This window comes from Amblyomma mixtum, chromosome 3 (assembly GCF_055824585.1).
Source record: "Amblyomma mixtum isolate Tamu chromosome 3, ASM5582458v1, whole genome shotgun sequence".
NCBI classification, from domain to species: domain Eukaryota; kingdom Metazoa; phylum Arthropoda; class Arachnida; order Ixodida; family Ixodidae; genus Amblyomma; species Amblyomma mixtum.
In genome coordinates this window covers 323,310,173-323,335,217 of record NC_143014.1, presented here as the reverse complement: position 1 = coordinate 323,335,217, position 25,045 = coordinate 323,310,173, and the positions used below count along the sequence as shown (strand labels likewise).

Genomic DNA, 25,045 nt, shown 5'->3' with positions numbered 1-25,045 from the left:
AGCTGCCTACTTCATGCCTGAATGGGACCCTCGTCGGCTAGGCATGGGCTTAAACAGACTGGGCAGCCCACCTAGGTCCCACCGCAGATACACGCGGGCTAGGATGCGGGCTCTATTATGGTAAAGCGCGGGCAACCCCAAAAGGGGCTGCCCGTACACCACCATGAGGGAGCCGCAGTGTTTTTGTGTGGGCAAAGAGCTAGTATTCCCGCCTTCAGCCGGCATGGGTCCCACGTAGGAAATACAGGGGCGCTTCACAGTGGCGAAGCGTTTCAGGCATGCAGTTTGGGCTGTCTTACCAACACCGACGAAGGTCCCGCGTGGGCTGGGCATGGGCACATTTGCCATTCCGAAGTCTTCACCGCGTATTCGAAATCGGGTATGTAAGGGGTAAGAATGGGCTGCGTGCAGTTCGTGTGCATAAAAGGTGGGGCTACATGACGGTGAAGTGCGGGCCCACCCAACAGGGGCTGCCCGTAAAGCGCCCTAATGGAGCCGATTGGGCTGTGTGTGGGCTAACACCAGTATTCCCGCCTGTAGCCTAAATTTTTCCTGCATAGAAAATATATGGGCTAGGCATGGGCACAATTGCAATTCCAACATCTTCCCCGCCTGTATCGTACATATCTAGTGGAAAAGGCCTAAGCGTGAGCTGCGCAGCAGCAAAACATACAGTGTGTGCGGGCAAACGGCTAGTATATATCCGCCAGCAGCCTTCGTAAATCCTGCGCAGATTACTGTGGGCTTCACAGTACAGAAACATCATGCGCCATTAGCGAGTTGCCGGGCAAAACCTATCGACAGTCCCACGTACACTAGTTGTACACGGGAAGAGTTGACATTCTCGCATTTAGTCTGCCTGCATATCCTACATCAGAGGTAAAATAGCAAGGGCTTGCACGTTTCACTCTGACGAAGAGCTGCTCTGGACGTCGTAATAACAAAAGAACCCGCTTCTGAGATTTGTTGGTGCTTCTTTTGCGTTTATCGCATTGTATTTTTTTCTGGTGTGCTGCGGTCGCCGCGGAGAAAGCTGCCAGCATAAGGTTTCTTGCTTGTTTTAATGCACTTCAATTATGCCAGCACGGCAAGCGCTTTCGTCGTCTCCATGCAACATGTGGCGCATGGAATTTATGACTGGTTGATGAACATAGCGAGCCTCCGGCGACTGCGCCAGAGACTGCAAAAGGTTTGTTACTGTCGCGTTCATTGCAGCAGCTTTCTTAATGTCCGCTAGCAGCAGTCTGTAGCGACGTATCGATCAAGACACAAAATTCTTGGTTTTTGTGCAGGCATTATTTGCGCGCCTTCTTCGTCAAGTGATAACGCAACTTGGCCGAGCGCCATCGCGGGCGGCCCCACCCTTCACCCTATCAGGAAGAGATACTAATCACAAATCTACAAGAACATTTCTATCGACCAACAAGAAAAGGTTAACTCAACGGTGCCGGCAGCTTGGGGTGTTCCCTAAAGGGCGATGATTCGGGCTAGCGAAACGGTGCATTGCTAGAGAGAACAAAATAAAAACAAACTCCTGTAGAAACGCCACACAAGTAACCTGTCTTTGCGCAAACTTTTTTTTGAAGTTTTTTTTCTTTCCTCTCACCACCGCCTTCACTGCTTTCCCTGCGTCCTCTCTCAAAAAAAAACCTGCTCAACCCTGGCTTTTCTGTCTGCCTTTGTTATTTCCCCGAGGACTCACTGTGTCAGTCCTGTCCCTCCCAGCCCCCTTCCCCGAAATGGCGCGGAGGCACTCACTCTACAGCCCACTACCGAACATTTTAAGCCGCCCTCCCGACCACACTCCCCGCGACTCTCCATGAAGTGGAGAGGGGGCTCCGATACTACTTGTTCACTCTGTCCGGTTGCTGCGCGGTGACGGTATGCAGAAGTCCTCCCCCGCCTTTCCTGCGTTTGTTTGGAACAGGTTTTTCTTTCCTGCGGTTGGGTTGAGTGTCAAGGGATGAAGGCAGCTGCGAAAACACGCTGGCACTCGCTAGTCCTCATTGAATTTGTGTTAGAGTTTTTGTGCCTTTCCTTCTGTTACTTGATCAATCCACGATCGAAGATGACATCGCCTTCCATGCGTACGTCCAGTGCAAGTATGGTGGAACCCTGTCGTCCTTGTTTCAGTGTTGAATAACTTCGGTCCGAAAGACGTGAGTGGTGAACAGTAACATTTACTGACATTTGAGCGGTGGAGGCCACGGCGGTGAAGGCGGATTTTATGACGGCGACGTCGTGCTGCTAGGACGTAAGTACGCATTTGAAATCACTCCGTTGTCTGAGTACTGCCGCCGTCTCAGTTATATCTTCGGCGTCAACAGAAGCTTTCTAGTTTTTCAGTGTCTTTTTTGAACCAGCCAGTTGTAGATTGCACAGCGTAGGGAGGCAAAATGCCGAAACATTTTCTCTCAGTTACATACCGAAATTTCTTGTCCTTCATGGTAACAAAACTAAAATTAGTTTTGTGGTGTGTATTCTTTCTTTACACAGGCATATGGTGCATACGTGCGACCGCAATCAGCGACGAGCGTCCTGAGGGGGAGCGGCTCAAGGCCCTGAACAAACATCACACATCGCATCGATGCTGCGGAATGTGCCGTAAATAAAGGAGGATGACCAAGCAAGCATTGGAATCGTCCGAGCAACCTATTTTCACTCCAACAATGTTACGACACACATTTGAAACACAATATTGATTCAAATACGAAAGGCGTGAGGTGCATTCACAATACTGAGCATTGCCAATCCTCAGGGCCAGGCGTCATGAGACGCCTGGCTTGTCCCTGCCTTCTCTTTCGTCCTGTCTTCTTTTGCACGCATTATCTCCTTTTAAGTAATGTGACGACACCTTCCGCTGCGTGAGATTCTCGGTAGCTTCTTTTCCTCTTGTTTTCCTTTTCTTATTTCTTAGCGATTACCAATCCAAAATCACTTTACAGATAACGATCGTCAATTACAATCCCAATTATCGATTATCTATCATCAATCCTTATCTAGCTTACAGAGCACGGCATACTACGCCACTTCTACACATACACATCATTTGTTCCAGTCAACTGAAGCACCATAACACCCCTTTTCATTCCGTCCAATTTCTGACGCGTAATTTGCATATTAATATTTGTCTGGCTATATTCAGCGTATATTCATTATGGCGGTTCAACAGCGCGAACACACCAAGACCGAGAAAGAGAGAGGACACACACACCAGCGCTGAATTCAGCGTTGGTGTGTGTCCTGTCTTTTTCTTGGTCTATGTGTGTTTGCCTGTGGGCCGAACTTCGGCTAGCCACGTGGGCCGGACTTGGGCTAGCCCATGTCGGCCGAGCATGGGTTAGCCTATGTGGGCCGGACTTGGGCTAGCCCATGTGGGCCGAGCATGGGCTAGCCCGTGTGGGTCCCCGCTGCACTGCCGCCTAAGCCCCCCTGGAGGTCCCCTCTGAGAAGCCCATTACTGCCCCTATGGGTCCCACAAAGGACCGAGGAAAGCCCCCTTTATCGTTTTTATGCATGCAGACCATAGGGGTCCCCTGATGGTCCTATGTAGCAAGCCCACTGGCCTGCCCCTGTGGGTCCCGCACGATGCCGAGTTGCAAATCCCGCACATATCCAACATCGGGCCCCCATGGGCTGCCCGTTCGGGCCCATGAGGGCCCGCAATTCCGAGCCCCGTTTGTGCTAGTGGGGTATTCATTACCTCCAGTGCAGGCAGCGCAAACATGAGCTGTAGCTTCGAGACTGTTGCACCTGATGTTTGAATTGGAGTATACATGTTGTACAGCTCAATCATCGAGCCAACTGCCCTGTTGACTGGACAGAGTATTTCATGCACTGCTGGGGAAGCATCTGAAAAACCAAGTGGTAGAGAAGTACCTGAACGTTATTCCTTGTAGCTAACCAAAAGAATATGTGTCTACCCTTTCAAAAATATTTCGTCGGAAATAGTTTTCATTCCTGTATTAGTATATTTCACCAATTATATAATTGTCTCGTATACGCGAAGCCAAAAGTAGAACCGTAACTAAAAAAACTGCCTACTGCATGTCATCAGATAAAATGCAGTTGTACTCTAGCTGCTCATGAAAATTACTTGCCGAGCAAGTAGTCTCCTTCTTCAATCAGGAGCCCCAACTCGAAGTGCCGCCTGAGAGCAGACTTGCCCCAGGCGTGGGAATCAGGGCAGGAGCCAGGAAAGCGGGCATCAATATCCAGGATGCGCAGGTCAGCATCACACACCTGCAGGAAAGCCAATGTGCTTCACACTATACAAAAACAAACTATCAATATTGCCTAAGAATGCAGTCTGCCAAGTGACACAAATGCTGCCATTTAAAAACCCATTAAAATGCATGCCTGAAATAGGTGGAAAAATCTATTCACTTATTGCGTGCGCAAACATGAGGTAAAAGAAAAAATTATCTACAATGTGTGTCAAACTGCTCAGTTACTGATAAACGGAAGCGGTTTTTGAGGTTTAATGCCCCAAAGTAACTCAAGCGATGAGGCATGCTATGGTGAAGGGCTGCCAATAACTTCCACCATATGGGGTTCCTTAACATCCACCGACACTGCACAGTACACGGACCACTAGCACTAATAAATGGGAGAACATTCCATTAACCATGACATGCATGAAAGCAGAAACAGAGCAATCTTACAACCATTGTGTTCAATGCATAATGTGCCTTCCTCGTGAAATAGTTGGCCTTCACCACGCCAGGGCTGGACTTCGAAGGGGCCTTTATGTCCCTGTAGGTCCCGTCGACGCATCCCACGACATCTGTGATGCCGCCGCGCAGAAGGAAACGCTCCTTAACATACGCACGCTCGGCCGCAGTTGTGGGGAAAGCGAGCCACCGCTTCTGCACAGCTGCGTCGATAAGCGCGTCGGAGACGTCCCTCACACAGCGGCGCACAGTGCTTTGGTGGCGTCCAATAAAGTGGTCGGCGCCGACGCTCCCCTGGAAGCTCCCGGTCGCGAAGAACCGGAGGGCGCAGAGGACTTGCTCTTAGATCGAAAGCGAATGAGGCCCGGTACGCACTCTCCGAAGGCGTGGGTCGTCGCCTAACTCTCCACACAACATCGTACCGATGTTTTGGAGAGGCGAAAATGTCGCTGGAATTCGTCGTCGGCCATGGCAGTAAACGGGTCTAGCCGGCCGAACTGACATTTGCCGTCAGAGGAAGCGATGACCCACAATGCTTCTGCTGCCGCCATGACAGTCCCGAGATGAATTCGGGGCACTTCACCGTTCGAGTTTAGCTCCAAGTTCACCTGTCAATCAAAACCATTGGTCACGCCCCAGGGGTGCCGTACATAAATTATAGGCGTACGCGCTATGGGTGGGCCACTCCCAACCTCCCTGCCGGCTACAGGTATGCTGCGCGGCTGTGCTGATTGCTGACGGAGATCGACGATGTTGATCATCGAAATATAACAGGCAAAACGGACGCCATCGCTGATTAATCTAAGCACCTCTGCAAAGGACACGCAACGCGGCGACAGCCGCCGATTTCTTCGCTCGCATGCCTCTTGCAACCACGTAAGACACAGCACAACGCTGACGGCGCGTCACACCTGCTTGCAAAGCGTCAAACACGGAGAAGGACGACGAAGCGGTGCTTGGAGCACGCCGAACTCCAACAACATCGCATCCCAAGTGTTTAGCTTGGCCGTCCTTTCATCGGTGCTAAAGCTCAGCATTAATGTGTCAAACACATCCGGGATCGACAAACGGTCGCTGCTCTAGACCCAGTGCAATAAAGAGTTTGTAATTTCCAGCACGCAAGCACTGCGTACTTCAGAACCGTAACAAAGTGCGATTCCATTACTACAAACAGTATCCCTCATCTTCCCGAACGATATTATTGCGATTTCAGTGCGGTATACAACGGCGATCGACGTTAGTGACAAAACCAGTCAGGAAAACCTTAAGTGCGCGACGTAAACAAATACTACGCAGATACGCGCGCCACCACCTTCACAGCTTTTAGTCAGCGTCTGATGACATAGGATGAGTTGTGTCGCTGGGTGGCACGCTCTTCGCATCCGCACTGCACTAAAGAGGCGTCACACGCAACAGGGATACGTAATGAATCATTGAATACAGCCAAACAGCAATTTTTTTTCTCACACCGCATCACAGCCGCTCGCACGGCCAATTTCTAGCGCTGAGATTCGCAAGAGCGTACTAAAAGCAATGGCTGGCCATAGCGGGGTGCGGCAGCGGCCGTAGCGGCGCAGAACTCCACCTGAGGTCACTGCAGAGAGCAGCAGTGACGCGGGGGTGCAGTGCTGTTCAGTTAGTTGATTTTGTGTATTATTCAAGCCAGAAGATGCATGAATGTTATATTTTGATATACGACACAATAAAATTTATTACATATTATATATATCAGACAGATTCAGTGTGTAGTAGTTGCCCAGTCTTTCAAGTCGAAGGTAGCGCTACCGGCGGCGTGTCAGCGCAGGAGCTCTCTCGTGTTCGGCACGGTGGGCTGCCGCTCTAGTTCGTATACAAGCCACGCTGCAAGCTATGGCCTCACTATTGCCACTAGCGGCAGAAAGCGTCGAATCTCTGTTAATTGCCTAAAGCTATGGTTTTCAACAACGCTCCATTGGATTCAGATTTTAAAATATATTTGGAAATGAATAAAATGTGCATAATATTATCTGTTGCCTTTTAATCTATTCGAGAGAAGAGAAAGGGCTGATACAAGAGTGCACCTAGTGCGCACTGTTAGTCTTCGGAAATGGAGAGACAGATAGAGCCTGAAAGAGAAGACATACCTTTGATGCTCCCGAAAATGCGTGTGAAACAGCTAGCGGGCGGCGAGTGTGCAGATAGATAGCCGAGAAGTCACGATTTCGCGATTGCTTATATGGCGCTGATAACTTCAGGTAGCGCTGCGGCCTGGCATTGCGCAGTGTATTGTGTTAGAAGTGTGAAACAGGCCCGCAGGGTGCGCTTGTAACGACTTTACGTGGCTTTATCTCTACATTTTATTGTCCGCTGCCTGCGCACGTTCCGCGCTATCTTCGTTCACTGACTACCATCATCGCAAACTTGGATGAAACTCGGGCGAGCGCCATACTTTTTTCGATAACCTGGGAAGCATAACACATATCACAATCTTTATAATTCATGGCCTCTTTGCCAGCATTCTATTAGGGGCATATAAGAACTCACAGGCGATCGCAAAACTCGGGCCTTCCGGCGTAGCGCCCCTGGTCACCATTGTTTTTTTATTTATCTTATTTATCTTTTACCCACAGCGCCATTTGGCATTACAGTGGGGGGGTTGATACAGTAACACAGCACATAAATGCAGGTAAATACAAAAAGAAAGAGAAACAGCAGCCCAAGCATTCACAAAGTAAGCAAAGAACAAAATTGACGCAATGCGCATCTATGTACAGAATTTGGGGTACAAGAAAGTCAACTGTGTTGTTCACCCAATAAACGTGCATTTTAGGAGAAAGCACCAACGCAGTAGACATAAAAAAGAAAACTTCAAACGTGTATTTCACGCAGGTATACTGCGCATTGACAGGAAGACACAGGTATACACACTGGAACGCACGAAACGAAGAAGCAGCGCACAGATAACGACGCACCGTCTAGCTATGAAATGACGTGACACTGTTCAAAGCGGTATAAAAGGATTCATTTGATGAGATGGAAGTAACAACGGCCGGCAAACGGTTCCATTGACGAATGGTTTTCGGAAAAAAAGAGTCGCTGTATGCTGCCGTCCTGCACTTGTATTCACGTACTTTTTGATCATGGTCAAGGCGTGCGGAGACGTAATATGGTTTGAAAATGTATGTTTCGCGTGGAATGCCAATGTGGGAGTAATATATGTTATGGAAGAGTTTGAGTCTCTGCTTAGTTCTCCGCTGTTCTAGCGATTCCCAAACGAGGACTTTTTTTGCTATTGTTGCACTGAAGTTGCGTTTACATGACTTACCAAGTACGTATCGAGCCGCCAAGGACTGAACTTTCTCAAGTTTTTCTTTGTCACCTATGGTAGGAGGATCCCACACCGTGCTAGCATACTCCAACACTGACCGCACATAAGTTTTGTAAAGGAGTTCTTTGTTAGCTTGCGGGAAGGAACGAGTGTTTCGGCGGAGAAATCCTAAGGATTTGCAGGCCTTTCCAACTATATAACCAACGTGCCGATGCCAGCAGAGCGATGACGTGAAATATACACCTAAATACTTAAATTCTTCAACTATTTTCAGATTTGCATTATTTATGGTATATGTGGGTACTAGCTTTGTGCGTTTCCTCGAAAACGCCATGTACACTGTTTTGTCCAAGTTTAGATTCATTTTCCATTTTTCGCACCACTTATGAACAGTGTCAAGGTCGTTTTGAAGGACATCACGGTCAGCATTACATGTTATAATTTTATACAGAACACAATCGTCTGCAAACATCCTCATGTGTGACGCTATATTTTCAGTGATATCATTGATGTACAGTAAGAAAAGAAGAGGCCCCAAGACGGAACCCTGAGGGACGCCTGATGTTACATCAACAACATCAGATTCAGCTCCATGAACCATTACAAATTGACGTCTCGCGTGCAGATATTCACTTACCCAGGCAATTATGCGACAATCAATATTATAAGAGTACAATTTCTGTATAAGCAAATCATGTGGAACGGTGTCAAAAGCTTTACGAAAGTCTAAAAAGATACAGTCGACAGTGGTGCTGGCATCTAAGGCTTTGGCAATGTCATGGGCGAATTCGGTCAGCTGCGTGACGCACGACAATTCTTTCCTAAAACCGTGCTGGTAGGGGTTTAACAAGCCATGGGTTTCAAGATGTTTTATAATACTTGAATACAGAATATGTTCGATAAGTTTGCAGGGAACTGAGGTAAGTGAAATAGGACGGTAGTTTGACACTTTGTTTCGAGGGCCGGATTTGTATATCGGAACTACTGAAGCGACTTTCCAATCGTCCGGAAGGGAACTATCTGCCAGTGATTTTTCAAATATTATTTGCAAGAATGGAGCTATTGAACTTGAGCACCCCCGAAGAAGCGCATTTGGCAAACCATCCGGGCCGGGAGCCTTAGCAGTGCTCAACCTGTCCAGTAGCATCTTGATGCCATTCAAGCTAAAAAAAGGATTTTCTGAGGATGAGGCTGTAATCGTGACGGGCGAGGCTGAACCGCTGGTGGTTATCGCTTTCTTGGAAAACACTGAGGCAAAATATGCATTGAAACACTCAGCTTTATCTGCAGCATCACTGACTTCTGTTCCAGCTTCCAGAAGAGGTGGAATAGATAACTTATCCTTTTTGTTTCTTTTTATATATTTCCAAAGTTCTTTAGGATTTTGGCTGATCTTAATATGAAATGAATCAAAGAACGTTTTCTTCGCCTGTTTCAGTGCAGATTTTACCTCATTTGTTAGTAATTTAAGCTTATGGAATCCATTAGTAGATTGATTCTGTCTTACTGCTCTATAAGCTCTCTGCTTTCGTTTTAACAACCTTTTTAATGACACATTGAACCATGGTTTGCTTCTCTTTTTTTTTGGAGTTAATATCCAGGAAGGAACAAAGCGGTCACGGAGCTCGAAAACTTTTCTTTTAAAGCATGACCAGAGCTCTGCAACGTCGTTAGTTTCAGCGATAGTTTCAAACACAACATAATAACTATCTAGTGCTAAATTAATTTCCGTTATGTTGGCCCTTTCATAATTGTAGACACGACGACTTTTAGAATATTCCTTCACGATTTCTAAATTTAATTCACATATGACAGCCTCATGATCGCTAATTCCCGGCACTACTATTGTTGACTCAACTAGTTCAGGTTCGTTTGTGAATAATAGGTCTAAGATATGCTCCCCTCGAGTTGGTTTGAGAACATTTTGGTTTAAGGAAAATAGGTTCATTAAATTTACCAGAGCCTCATTGAGCCCCCCGGTTGCTGGAATGCTAGCTTGCTGGTACCAGTTCACGTTAGGCAAGTTGAAGTCACCGCCAATAACTAAAAAATCAGTTGTAACTAATTCAGTCAAAGAAGTCAGTGTTATAAGGGGATGAAATGCACTTCCGGGTGGCCGGTAAAATGAACAGATAGATAAGGTTTTACCATTATGGAGCCTCAACTGACACCATACTGCTTCACATGATCCGCAATCGATGTTTATCTGGGATGACTGAATTTTTTTGTCGACCAGGATGAACACACCCCCTCCATGGCTATTGCGATCTTTCCGGTAGCATGCATACGATTCTGGAAATACCTCACCATCGCCGATATCGCTCGCCAACCATGATTCAGTTCCAATAACTACCGATGGCTTGACAGTATGGAGAAGGCTACTGAATTCATCAATCTTATTTTTGACGCTACGACAATTCACCACCAGACACGAAAGCCTCGCGAGTGTACCGTCATGTCGTCATTCAAAGGGTACAACTTCGTTAGTGGCGTCATCGTAGATGTATTTGGTGTCATTGATAAGCAGCATGTCAAATTTGAGTTTGACCTTATCAGTGCTGTCTGCTCTGCCTTTTGCGAATTCCCAAAGATGCCGTCTTTTGCGTCTTAATGCCTCCGAATAATCCTCGGACACGCTCATTCCTGTGCCTTTGAAGCTTTTTGCGTTTTGCATAACCCTGTCTTTTTCCTTAAACGAAGAAAAATGAGCTATAATCGGCCGTTTTTTCCCCTGCTTGAATTTTCCAATCCTGTGAACCCTTTCCACTGTTGAGAGCGAAAAACCGAGATTTGTTTCGCACACTTTCTTTATAGCGTCTTTTGAATCGGACCAAGTTTCGTGCGGGTTCTTATCTTCTATGCCGTAAAAAACTAGGTTGTTACGCCTGCCGCGGTTTTCAAGCTCGTCAACTTTCGATAACAAGAATTTCAAGGTTTTTTGGTTGGCTTCACTGGTCGTTTTACATGCTTGCATTTCCGTCTCAACTTTGGCAATCGAAGCAACCCGTGATTCCAAAGAATTAATCCTCTCGGTTAGAGCTTGTAACACTGAGCTTTGTTCTATCTGATTGGTCTCGATAATTTCAAGTTTTGTTTTAATTTCATTTTGGCCATCCAGAATCATCTGGAACGTAACTTCTGAGTTTGGCCCTGGATTTAGCTCAACATCTCCACATACAATGAGCAAGAAAAAATAAAAAGAGAAACGCCGCAACAATAAGAATCTAAATCGCGCACGGCGCGTAGGATTTGAGTGAGATCTAATACACTTGTAGAGGGCTTGGGGTGGAACCGGCAGTAAAAACACTGTGAACTGCGAGCAGTACGGTAGTTCACTAACCTGCACAAGCAGCAAAAAATGCGTGAGTGGCACTTCCATCGTCGCGCCGGTTCCACGCCCCGGTAAAGCACTGGGGATGTCCTCCTTTTGTAGGCGGTTTTCTTCGTCTTGGTCCCAATGTTCGTAGGTCGGAAGGCTGCACCGGTCAAAATCAGCTGCCGCGCACGTCGCGCGCTCAGTGTCATTGCCTTGGGACGCTGTACTGTAGACTGTCGATGCCGTGCACATTCCGTTCATGCTAAGCTGGGTGGCATGCTGTTTCGTAGCCACATCGGTGATAACCTGCACAAGCAGCAAAAAATGCGTGAGTGGCACTTCCATCGTCGCGCCGGTTCCACGCCCCGGTAAAGCACTGGGGATGTCCTCCTTTTGTAGGCGGTTTTCTTCGTCTTGGTCCCAATGTTCGTAGGTCGGAAGGCTGCACCGGTCAAAATCAGCTGCCGCGCACGTCGCGCGCTCAGTGTCATTGCCTTGGGACGCTGTACTGTAGACTGTCGATGCCGTGCACATTCCGTTCATGCTAAGCTGGGTGGCATGCTGTTTCGTAGCCACATCGGTGATAACCTGCACAAGCAGCAAAAAATGCGTGAGTGGCACTTCCATCGTCGCGCCGGTTCCACGCCCCCTGATATCACGGTAACGCCGTGAGTAAATAACGCAAGCATAAAAAAAAGATTAGCACAAATACTTACGCAGACACAGGATTCAATGTTTCCGCGGTCTTCAATGTGGTGACTGGAAAAGCAGCGCTCAAAAATCAATACCGTACACACTAAACAGTTTCTCACCCTTAAGGGTGCAAATCAGTTTGTCCCCAGACGAACACCCTTTGCACCCTATTGGGTCCTTGAAAAAGGGTGCTGAGAAAGGGTGCAGACATCAGCACCCTTAGAAAGGGTGCACAGCATGAAATTTTAAAGGGTTTAAAGGTTGCACCCTTACTAAACGGTGCTATTTTAGCCATAACGCCCTTCAAAATGGGTGTTGGAAGGGTGCTCCGCATTGATTCACCAAACAAGCAAAAGGCTAGGATTGATGCACGAGAGCAAATGTGCCCATATGTGTAGAACGGTCGAAACTGCAGACAGTGCTGGTTGACAGGCCACTGCTGGCAACTGCGATGCATTGCATGATGTTCTATAGCTACCCAGTTTTTTGGATCATGCATGCGGTGCATCAATCGATGGCCCCTTCATGCACACATGCATGTGCTGGATATGCTTGGTCACCATCCAGACATGCCTGCAAGGAAAAATTTATTATGGCAAACAATGCTGACCACTTCAAAGGTAACATATACTCCCTTGACAAAGGCAGATAATACGCATCATGCAGCATTGCGCCACATTTTCCTCATTTGGGGCATGTGCGGCACAGGGAGCCTTGTATATATGCACATCAGAGTGGAGATGAGTGAGTGCATATGAGGCTACAGTTTTGGCATAACAGAGCAAATTTATTAAAAACACCAAAAAACACTTCACACAATGCTACTACATACTGAAGAAAAATACACATCACCTCGACTATACTTAATTACTAGGGCCCGGAACTTTAGGTATTTGCCTAAACATGCATATAAATCCCTAAATGGGGGATTTTAGCACTTGTCTGCCTTTTTGGCATTTTTTAAGAAATAATACCTATTTGACCGTACTTGTTGCCTATAAATGCCTAAATCCGGCATTTCGGTCCTAGGTGCCGTTCTTCAATTTTTTAGACATCTTTCTAAGTACAGTGAAAGGCACGCGCCGATGCACGCACAAGAGGGGCAGGTCTAGCCAAACCTTTTTCTCGAAGTGTAACTGGCGCAACTAAGCAGGTTGTATATCTGCTTGAGTGTAACCCGACACCCGAACCGGCGCCGTCCAGCCGGCAACCGTAGCCTCAGCGCGCACAAGACTAGCACACTCGCGCGCTCACTGCTCGCTCGTCACTCGCTCGACTCTCGACCGCCTACTCCTCCACAAGGAAGGGCCACTTCTCTGCCTACCGCTTCCAAAACATGCGACATTGACTTGAGTGGCCTCACCAACTTTGCTTCATCAGCGCTCTCCATTTCATTTCATATTGACATGCCGAAAGAAAAGGTATCGAGAGGCGCTCGTTGCAGGCACTGGGTTTCGCAGTTTGGAAATGCTTTTTAAACTGATGGAACTCTGCCGTTCTGCAAAGGGTGAGAAGCTTCAGTACCAAGAGGGAAGCGATGCCATGTAGCGCAACACCTCGCTACCAACAAGCATATTGCAAACCTGAAGAGAACGACGGAGGGGACATCGCAGCTCCTACTGGCAGAGGCTTTCAGCAGTAGTTCGGCAGCAAAGGAATCGTCATTTGCACAGAGTTGTGTCAAGCATTTTTGGAGGCAGATGTCCTGTAATGGAAACTAACTAACAGTGGTTTTCGGATTTTTGTGGAAAAGTACACGAAGCAGCATGTTGCAGATGAATCAACGCTTCGTAAGAGATACGTGAAAGAGTGCTACGAGGATACTCCCGCCAAAATCAGAGATGAAATTGTGTGTCAGTCGACGAAACCGCAGACGCTAGCGGATGGTATGTGGCCACCTTCATCGTCAGAACACTGAGCCCAGAGAAATCCAGACGAGCAATCCTGCTCAACTCAGATGTTCTTGAAAATTTCAGCCATTCGACGACAGCGCGTTTTTTCACTTCATGTCTGGAGTCTCTATGGCCAGGAAATATTCAGTATGAGATGATACCTTTGTTCGTTACGGATGGTGCATACTACATGTGCAAGGCAGGAATGGGACTGACGCTTTTATGCTGCAAGATGGTTCACCTGGCCTGCAATGTCTATGCAATGTCTAATGGGATGCAGTAAATACGCTCACTGGAAGAACAAAAAGTGTTTAAACATTACTGAAATCACCATTGATGGCAAGATTGTGCGCGGTGAAGCTCTCGCCAGTGCTATGAACATGCATTTTATTAAAGTAGGCTCGAATGCCTGTACAACAAAGAATTGCACTGATCAGTCAGTATCGACCATAGCACCGTTATGCGAGTCAATTTATATGCGGCCAACAACTCCTCACGAAGTGGAAATGTTAATAAACAAGCTTAAAAATAATGCTGCTGCTGGAATCGATGTCATCGGCCCGATTGAGTTGAAGTGTATATCCGCTGTGATATCCGTTAGTTTGGCCTTTATTATAAATCTTACGTTGTCCACAGGAGTCTTTCCACAGAAGTTAAAGGTAGCAAGAGTCACGCCAATATATCAAGGCGCGGGCCCTGAAAACCTAGCAAATTACCGCCCTATATCCGTCCTGCCAACGCTTTCAAAAATTTTTGAAGGTGTCATTCATAACCGATTAGTGTCATTTTTTGATAAACATAACATTATTACAGAAAGTCAATATGGTTTTCGAAAAGGGAAATCAACGGAGCAGGCTTTGTTATACATTAAGGATAAAATAATTTGTAACATAGATGATCGAAAATACACAGTAGGACTTTTTCTCGATATTAAAAAGGCGTTCGATTCTATCCAATACAACATCTTACTACACAAATTATCTATGTACGGTGTACGTGGTGTTGCCCTGCAACTTCTATTGTCTTATCTTTATGATCGCTATCAAATAGTACTCATTAATGGCTCAAGTTCATCACAGTTAGTTTTAACTCAGGGTGTCCCACACGGATCGATATTAGGACCGTTGCTCTTCCTCGCGTATATTAATGATATTATGAAGATACCTGAATCACCAGAGATCATTATGTATGCAGATGACACTAATATTTTTTTTTCACATCGCATGAGATAACAGCGCTCGAAACCAAAGTAAATAACTACCTAGTGCACCTGTCCAGCTGGCTGAAGGAAAATATGCTAGAACTGAATTCAAAAAAGACAACATTTATCGTATTTCGCCCAGTTAACAAACCACTGCACAATACAATAACACTTAAGTTTGATGACCAATGTCTTTCCTCGGTTAAAGAACAAAAATTCCTTGGCGTATGGTTCCAGGAAGAATTGTCATGGACGCCACATGTGAATCATCTAACAATTGAACTAGCACGAACCGTAGGATGTTTATACAAAGTAGGGCACATAATTCCTCTATGGCTAAAACAACTGTTGTACAACTCCCTGTTCTATTCAAAACTAATATATGGGATGATGGTGTGGGGAACCACAACAAAAGGTAATTACAATAAGTTCATAATACTGCAGAAAAAGATATTACGTTGTTATGAAAATTATTGTGGACGTTACCAGCTCCTACAAACTTCTCCTTTGTTCTTAAAATATAAAATGCTGAGGGCCGACCAGCTATACTACTATAAACTACTTCAGTTCGTACAACTCCGGAAGCTGCACATTTGCGACAGGGAAGAAAACTCTACATATCCTTTCCGACACAATAAAAGACGCATGCCCAAAACTAGAACCAATTATGGTAAACAAACAGTTCCTCATCAAATCGCTTCAATTCTTAATAAACTTGAAGGTAACTTGAATTTCCCATCTAATATTAGCACATTGAAAAAGCACATTAAAAATGTCCTAATAATATCAGGTGTTTTGTACGGGGAGTGACGAGTGCCTATGACATGGATACACAGGATGTATCCTTCTCTTGTACCATGGTTTTTCACTTTATTTTTGTTATAAGTGTCCTTCAATGTATTGTATACTGAACAAAATCTCTGTATAATATCCTTGCATATTTTTTGACTTATCATACTGTGTTAATGTTGTGATTATAATCGCATATTTTACCCATATTTATTTTAATTATGTGACTTACTTTCTTGTTATGCTGAAATTTGTATTGCGCTTTCGTCGACTGCAGAGGGACAGAGGCCTCGTCAGGCGCCACAGCCTTTAGCCTCTGCCCCTGCAGCAGATGCTGTAACTGCTCTGCTCAAATAAATATTTTCAATTTCAATTTCAAAATGCATCGTGTGGCCGAATGTATCCGACTCTCTTTTCCCCAAGTAGACGAGTTAGTATCTAGCACAAAACAATTGCTGTTTTTAGCGCCACAGCACCTGACATTCCTCTGCTGCCAAAGCCTTTTTGACTCAATGGGGAACATGGATAGACGCAGCAGTATAATAGACACGGCACTCTTAAGTGGTCTGTTCTGTCTTTTAGGAAATCAAGGATGACGCTGCGCGTGTGATTAAAACAATAGCTATGTTTCAGGAGGCGAGCGTGGAAAGTGACCTGACATACATCAGTGCGAACTTCTAAACGCTTACAGAAAGGATGACAACGTTGGAAAAGGCCGGATTCTCAGTAGATGAATCATTGAAGGCAGTCGAAGAAGTACAGGCAGCACTTTGAAAACTGGAAGGAAAAGGCGCTACTATTCTACGAAGAAGCCGCCGTGGTGGCTCAGTGGCTATGGTGCTCGGCTGCTGACCCGAAACACGCGGGTTCGATCCCGGCTGCGGCGGTTGAATTTCTTTGGAGGAGAAATTCGAGGCCCGTGTACTGTGCGATGTCAGTGCACGTTAAAGAACCCCAGGTGGTCGAAATTTCCGGAGCCCTTCACTACGGCGTCTCTCATAGCCTCAGTCGCTTTGGGACGTTAAGCCCCATAAACCATAAACCAAACTATTCTACGAAGATGCAACAACTGGTAGAAAAAAACAGAGACCTGGAAACAATTTCGCAAATCAGAGACCTTCTAGGTGGAGACGATACGGCCACATCACCTGAACGCCTGAGCCCCTGTGAACTCTCATGTTTTAGGTTCACCCCAGTAACTTCATGTGACGTCGAAAGTAATTTTTTAAACAACAAAGCTATGCTTAGCGAAAACCGAAGGAGCTTCAAGTTGAAAATCTGAGAATGTGCTTTATTGTCGCGTGATTCAATTGAGGACAGCGTACGCTCCGTGCTTGACTGAAAAATCCTGTACTAATAAAAAAAAAGTATTATTAAAAGCGCCTATTTTTGCTTTATAGCGCCTATTGCAATATTTTTTAGAGCCTAGATGCCTGCCTATTTGCGAGGATCTTTAATGCCTAAATTTCCGGGCCCTATTAATTACACACTTTTTGCAACTTTATTGAGAAATTTCGTTGCCACCCCCCTTGGTGTGCTCAGTGTGAGGCCAAGAAAAAGGCGCTCTAACAGTACAAGCGTGTTGAACAACTTCCGGTTGTACTGGACATTAAAGAGCCAGTAGGCCGACAGAACAGCCGCCAGCCCCTCCTCTGCGTTCTTTACAGTAAACAGTTTTTCTCTATCCACCTTGATGTGAAGAAATTCCGCCTTTTCAATGTGCCGTCCCGTAAAAACTATGCAAGGCGTTGCAGGAACGCTCAAGTCCTGTGATGGCAAGAAATATTTCTTTGCTAGAAACAGGCCACAAGAAATTAATTCAATCCCATCTCTCCATGCTTAAGGCACCCCCTTCGTAAAGTTATCTGTACGTTATACATTTTTTCAGTACAATACAAAGAATGTTAACAGTACAAAATGGCTTCTCTTACATTTACACATGCAATTTTGGTTTATGTGCAACGTTAATTTTTGGACCCCAACCAGCAGCACTCACAATTATTAGATGACAACTTCATTACCTTTATTTATTTATAATACATTTGCTAACCAAAATAACACCATTACACTAAAGTAACTACATTGATATTAAGCTTCCTCTGTTCATTGCATCTCAGTAAAGCTCAGCAACGTCTTAAACCAATGCTTTCAGTAAAGTCCATTAGTTCTACACATGCATTATAGCAGCACAAAATCAAGAAACTTACCTCCTCTCGCACAAACAAAGCTGAGAGCCCGTTCACCTCTTTCACATTTGCAGACAGTATGCGCAAAACTGCAACTGTTAGGATGTCTGCAAAAGCAAAATATTTATAGGGTACGCTTCAATGCATTTTTTTTAGTATCTTCCTAAAGTTTCCTAATTATGTGACAACGGCTGTTTAGAAAGTGATTTGCTCTGTAACCTGTGCCCACAAGTAACGGAACATTGCTGCTAGGTTAACAGTATAATATTTATGTCTGCTGCATCTTGAAGGCTATTCTAACGGGTCTTCAGGTATTGTCTAGTGCTTGACACAGTGCAAAACGTTCCTTATTACACATGTAACTCTGCTATATTACAACAGTTTATTTCTGTTCCGTACACCAAGCAACATGCCATCAAATTCTTTCCATTCAGGACCAGACACGAGTTGCAAACATCGAAAGAACCAAACCTTTAAACATGGATGAACTCTACTGCTATGCCTATAAGATGAAACCCTGCCAAAATAATTTGATAGAGAGTGTACGTCTTAAATATACCAATAAAGCCTTTGTAACACTACTCACGTCGCGTTCGCAGCCTCTCTGGTGCCATCTCTCCAGCACTTCGGAGGGATTCCATGATGGTAGCTTCGCAAGCAATCAGCTGCATATGTGCTAATTTTACAACTTTGTTGATCCCTTCTGCTATGGTTGCTGAAGGGCTGACCTTTGTCAGTTTCTGAAAGTCGCTGCAAAACTGAAAAAAATATAAAAGTGCTTTACAAAAAGACCCCAACACATACAAAGCAGTGATTTTACTTTATAATGGCATCAACTGAATATAAGGCAAGGAACTGACAAATGTGCAGTTCAAACAAGCACTCTGACCACACAATACTAACACAACCTTATTTCTGGAGGTGTACTTGGGCCTGAAAACTTTGATTCACACACGAAAGAAAACCAAAAGTTATGGTGCTCACAGTTTAATCTTGGCACAAGCACAGCCTTCATGACACAGCAAATGAGTCTTCTGCCCAAATGCATTTGAGCACTAGCTTTTTCTCTACATCAATGTTTTGGAAGCAGTAGCTGACCGTTTTTTTGTACTACAAAAAACATGAGTTCGTAGAAGAAATGTCAAATCTCAAGAAATTTTGAAAGCTAGGAAAGAGGCAATTTTTTGTTTTCTTCCCCAGAAGAATGCAACATTTGGAAAAAAAAACGATAAAGCACATTTTCATTCAACAAACTTATCTTGCAAATCAGAAATAAGTAAAGAATTTTGTTGGCACCAGAGCAAAGCTGCTGCAAATCCTTTTAAGGAAAAGTTAGTGGCAATGCATAGAAAGCAGTTGATGCAAAGCACAGCATCAGTCTACCCAGCATGACATTTCAGTGACTAACGTTAGGCCGCCGATTCCAAGGTCGGCAGTTCGACCCCGGCCACTGTGATTGTATTTCATTGGAAGCGAAATGTAAAAACGTCCGTCTGCTATGTGATCGCAGATGACCTAAATTAATTCGGAGCTCTCCAATACCGCGTACTTCAAAGCCCTGACTTGCTTGAGAACATTCAATCTCATAATCAAAAGAGTATACCGGGGGCACTGAAGTCTGCTTTAGTGGAGAAATGCAAAAGCAATGTGCACTACTGCTGTTTCTGTTGGTGCGTTTGTGCAATTTAGTTCGCAGTGGCCACCAAACCGCACACCATTCAGAGCTCCTCCATGGGCCAATCTCCATACTATATGCAGAATTAGTCATTCTCTACTGAACGTTCACAGACGCCGGTAAGAGCTCATGCCACTGCCAGTGCAGTGGTGCAGCAGTTAAGCGAAAAGCTCCAATGCATTGGCAAGTAGCTCTGCCTGCCGCAAGCACCCATACGGATCATGCGACCCATGTTGCTCTCCTACTAGGAGTGCGCACTTTCTGTTCACACACTTGACACACAGAACACCGCGTCATGAGCCAAAAAATGCTTTCGCATTAAAAAATGGCAGTCATTTCCTCGGCTAGGCGAAGTCAAAACAGCGTGGTAGTTCGAGCTGCTTTTATTGATATGCTTCGTTTTGTTTCACTTGGTTTTGCATCTTAAAACGTTGCCACGCTGAGGAGTGTAGGGTGTGTCTTCCTTCATGGGCTACAACCCCCACCCCACCTGTTACCGTCGAAGCTTACAACCTGATTACCACCTGCGTGGTGGTTCTTGCTTACTATGTTGTTAGTACCTGCCCGGTGATTACTACTTAGTCGCCTGAATGTGTGATATCAGCATAAATTACCCATAGTGCGTCCCCCACTGGAGGTAACGCAGTGAGCCCTGGCTTATGAAACACACCACAGCTAAATGCAGGAACTGCTAGTAGAAGTGTAGTAGAAGTGCTAGCAGAAGTGTAGCAGTAACAAAATTATTGCATCACTATGACGTCATCGCTAGGGAAAAAAATGTACGCTCATGCACCTTTTCTTGCATTAAGGTTCGAGAGCATGTAGGTACACAACGTTTTGTATGCATTCCCCCCGTAGAGCAGCTCAGTGTGCACATTACCGAACTGTGACCAGTTTTTTTTTTTTTTCACAGCACAGATAACGTTGGATTCAGGAGTAGCCGACACATGACTGACGTCAGCAGTCGCTTGCTACAAAGACATAGCCACAATGTGGATAGCAGATTCCCAAACAGCTCATTTAGACAAAATTTTATAGTGCGTATAGTGTGAGGTGCTACTGTGCAGAAAATTCAGCTTCGAAATTTGGCATTTTTCTTCAATTTTTCAAGTTTTATTCAAGCACGCACATTTAGTGTGCATCAAAAATTTGTTTTTTGACCAGTCACAGAACCTATATTACTATTTCAACAAATGCTGCCTCACCTAAGAAGCAGCCTAACATAATGTAAATGCTGTCTCTCAAATATAGTAGAAAGAGTTGACTTACCCTTTCAAAGTTCATGAAGTAAGGGTATTTCTCCTTGGCTTCTTGCGGGAAGCCAAGCCAAGGTGGCGGGAAGTCAGCGCCATCCTTTCCTGTATTTGCACTTCATCTGGGAAGCCTTTTCGGCACTCGGACAGAAGCCACTCTGTGTGCATGCTGAAGCTGGTTTCGTCCTCCCCAGAAATATTAGCGATTGTAGCAGCCTGAAAGAAAAAACAGCAACACAACCAACTGTGGCATGAATAGACGTATGCAATGCATATAAACATATACTAATGTTTGAGCAGTATTGTCTAAAAGCTGGTCTCATGTACTGCGCTTTTATGCGATACATCTTCACAAACTGACGACCACCTAGAATTGCATGGGTCACGAAAAAAGCCGAATAGTTGCCTTAACACTTGGCCTTGTTCCCACCTGCTGACTGGCAGCCAACCCACAAAGGACTGTGGCTGAACTTCAAACAACTTTATTAGTGCCCCAAGGGCCCCATTAAAAGGGTAGCCTTGATTTTTGTTACCTTTTTGCTGTTTTTGATTTATGGTTCTTAGCCTGGCCTAATTAAACTGATCCAAAATATTTCAATATCAAATCAATGCATCCAAAATATTTTAACACCAAATCACAACACTACAGAGCCCAAAAATAAACACTAACACTCTAAGCACATGTTATCACAGAAAAATGTAAATATTTCAAAGCATTAGCGAATTAAAACTGCTCTTTATTAGCTAGCTACACATCATCCTTTTTAATAAAATCGAAATGAAAAAGTATTTTACTGCAGAATGCCCCTCACCAGCTTTTGAACTTTGTGCCGCTCAAGCTCCATTGTAGCTGCTGACACGCTGAATTTTCTTTGAGCTGCAAACTTTGTGCGGTTCTCTCCTATTCGACCATCACTAGGGAGAACCCTTCGTTGATTTTTAAACCTGTAGCGCAGGGCTACCTTCCAGGAGTCCTGAAAATTTTATGAGCAATAAAATATTACCCACTGCGTTCAAATTCAGACATTTATCACAAAGGAATACGCCGAATCAAATATTCAATACGAATTAGAGCATGCAACTTTGCTGAGCAGTGGCAAAGGAAGCATTCTTTCTATACACTGCAAACGCAATAAAAACTGCAGACTGACGCTTCATCAGACATGCATGCATCTTAAGGAGATATCAAGAGAAAACAACCAAAAAAATCTATGGAACTTTCATCATCCACACAAGAGGAGAGGCCTGTGTCAGCACGCCTTCGATCACTCTTGAAGAAAGAACTGCTTTATCTGAACTCTTAAGCTCCTTCGTCTCAGAAATTGTCTCCCACCCTCAGACCTTGTGGTGTCTATAATCTTAGCTCTTTCTGATCGGTATTTATTGTGCATGCAAATAAAACCAACTTCGGTTATTAGTAGTCACTGCATGTTTATCTCGCTTCTGTTGTCTCTGCTTTTGTGCTGCTTTACCTTTGTTTAGTGAACCAGGTAGCCGAAAATGGCATTCATCAGAAGCAAGTGCAGCTGTAGTTACAAGAACAGCACACATGATAATGACAAGAGAAAAAAGGAAGGCAGGTCAAATGTGCTTCACTGCAGTTTGTCTGCCAACACTGCAGAATGGGAGGGGCTCTTCACTGTGATGGAATATGAATACGACAAGCCGCAAACATGTTGCAATTTCAGTCCACTGAAAGTGCCAACTAAATAATAATGCTGCTACTGTATATTTTAAGCTATCATAAGGAATATTCCCAGAATCACACTATCTAGAATGCTCACAAGAGGCTGCCACCAGTAAAATCCCAATATACTTACAGCTCCACTCCCAACGACGTCTCTCAGTTGTGGATATTTCTGAAGCAACTGTGAAGTGACTGCTGTGTAAAAATTACGAGTTGGGAACCTGAAAAATATTGACAAAATTAACGTTACTGTAGCCCACAAAGATAGTTTATGGCTTTACCTCTAATGCACCGACCACATAAAATATTTGCATAAGCGTGTTTTCACAGTCCACATCTCTGAATTTGCCGAGACAGTGCGCACTCTAGCACAAATTAGCCCGAAAAATTTGGCTACAAATTACAAGAGCATGAAAATTTTTTGTGAATTACCCCAGTTTTTAAACTACCGAACTTGTAGTTATCGAGGTTTTACTCATTCTCCCAAAGAACAGAAAGAAATTTAGAAACCTGGTGGCTACATTTGTGCACATTACTTATGATAGCAAGAATTTTTCAAAATATATCATTTCGTTCCCATTGATCTTAACTCAGCAGTGATTGGAAACCTCACAGTTGCCAAAACTAGAGGGTAATTTACTTACAGCGTGCTTTTCTTCATTTCTGAGAACAGCAAACTAACAATTTTTTTGAAAGCTGGCGAAGAAAGTGGGCTGCCATTGGTGATGCTCTCATGGAGGCCACCAAGAGATGGCAACTTGAAGTTGTGGCCATCGTCATCCGAGTGAGAAGGCCTACAAGAAAGCTGCAGTTTAGAGCTCAGTTCTCAACAGATTGCTACAGGAACAAAGTATCTGTGCCTTCCATCACCAACGGGCTTGCAGAGAAAAAATATTCACATTGGCTGTACTACTGCGCCCTAATTGTGCGCCTTCTGTGTAAGATTGAGTAACATAATGTCTGTGCCAGCGAATCCCAGCACTAAATTCACTGTCAAGGTTCCAGAACTAGTTTAGTATATACATTTGAACATTCTCATGGATTTGTTGGATAGGATTCTAAGGTTAGCCACTATTCTAAATGCAACAAAAGGCCATACTGGATGCCTATGTGAAGCGCGTTGTGCTTCAGAATATTTATGACGCTTGGACTCTAAAAATCTTAATGTTCAAAGCCAGTGTTATGATGAGGAAAGCAGAATTACATCCAAGCAGAATCTTGGTAATACAATCACATCTGTAACAAATTTCGATATGATTCGAAATCGTAAAAGTTCATACCACAAGTGTAGTGTGTATAAATTTTAAAATCTGAGGTGTAGAGAAGTCTTACTTGAAACTATGGCAATATAAACATGGGAGCGGTGAATGCGCCAGTGAGCAATAAGCATTATCCTGACATCAGCACCGCCATGACTGCTAGTTGAAGAGTGCACACTACAAGCACCAATAAAGTGGGCAGCAGACAATGGCGTTAACCATAGCGGATAGGTGTAGTTTCACTTCCCATGCTACAGTGTATTGTTCATTTGTTTCTGAACTCCCTTTTCCTCCTCCCCTCTCCAGCACAGAGTAGGAGGTTAATATATAGATATGTCCATCAGGCCGACTTCTCTGCCTTTATACACTTGATAAATTTTTCTTTACAACATGGTTAAAAGGCAAAACCAATATTTTGCGATCCTGTGAGGCTCATTATTGAGATTGTACTGTACCACTCAATTCAATGCACTTACAGATTGAAGGACACATCAAGGCCATTTCCCTGCTCATCTCCGCCACTGGCCAGAGTCCTGTCAGACACAGTGGGCTGCAAGAAAAATGCAATAGCTCATTCATCAATTCGAAACTGAGTTGTGATTTCATTGACTACACAGCTACTAAATCAATTTACCTCTGAAGATGTCGGTGCACACTGCTGCTCACTGACATGTGCACGTAGCTGAATTTTGGACAAATCTGGGATACTGTCCTCAGCAGAAAGGTTGACGTATTCGTCAAACGTCTTGTACAAAATCTGGAAATGGCAAATAACAACTGGTTTTTATACTGTGCACGAGTCTCAGGAAACTCCATGCAAGACAAGTTGGTGCGGCGAGGACTGCCGTCACTGCCTCCGTTGCCTAGTGCAGCAAAACAAAGTAAATGTGCAACCGCTGAGCTATGCATTCAGATTAGAAAACATACCAGTAATGTGCCCTAAATTTATTCTGATATGAGCAAAATCACTAATATGCATCTGCATGGTGAGCGATCCTCCACCGACCCCTAAAAAAATCAGCACAGTGGATGAAGTGCTTGTACTGGAATGAAATGCATTTCACCCTTGTGTGTACTAGCATGTAGCCCCCCAAGAAGTGTTTTAGCTTCTTGT

The 25,045-nt window shown here is 44.6% G+C and overlaps 1 protein-coding gene and 1 long non-coding RNA gene across 2 annotated transcripts in view; both read right to left on the bottom strand.

Annotated features, from left to right (window-relative positions):
- LOC149355777 (uncharacterized) overlaps positions 1-25,045 on the bottom strand; it is a 104,003-nt gene that overhangs the window by 18,661 nt on the left and 60,297 nt on the right. The gene's annotated exons all lie outside the window — the stretch shown is intronic.
- LOC149355779 (uncharacterized) lies at positions 17,354-23,447 on the bottom strand. The gene is made up of 7 exons (XM_089577689.1): positions 23,317-23,447; positions 22,806-22,893; positions 21,798-21,959; positions 21,002-21,201; positions 18,644-18,815; positions 18,079-18,164; positions 17,354-17,638 (listed from the first exon to the last, which is right to left on the bottom strand). Exons 4-7 carry the CDS (start codon positions 21,014-21,016, stop codon positions 17,354-17,356), a joined length of 558 nt encoding a protein of 185 aa, XP_089433815.1. The 5' UTR covers positions 21,017-21,201; positions 21,798-21,959; positions 22,806-22,893; positions 23,317-23,447.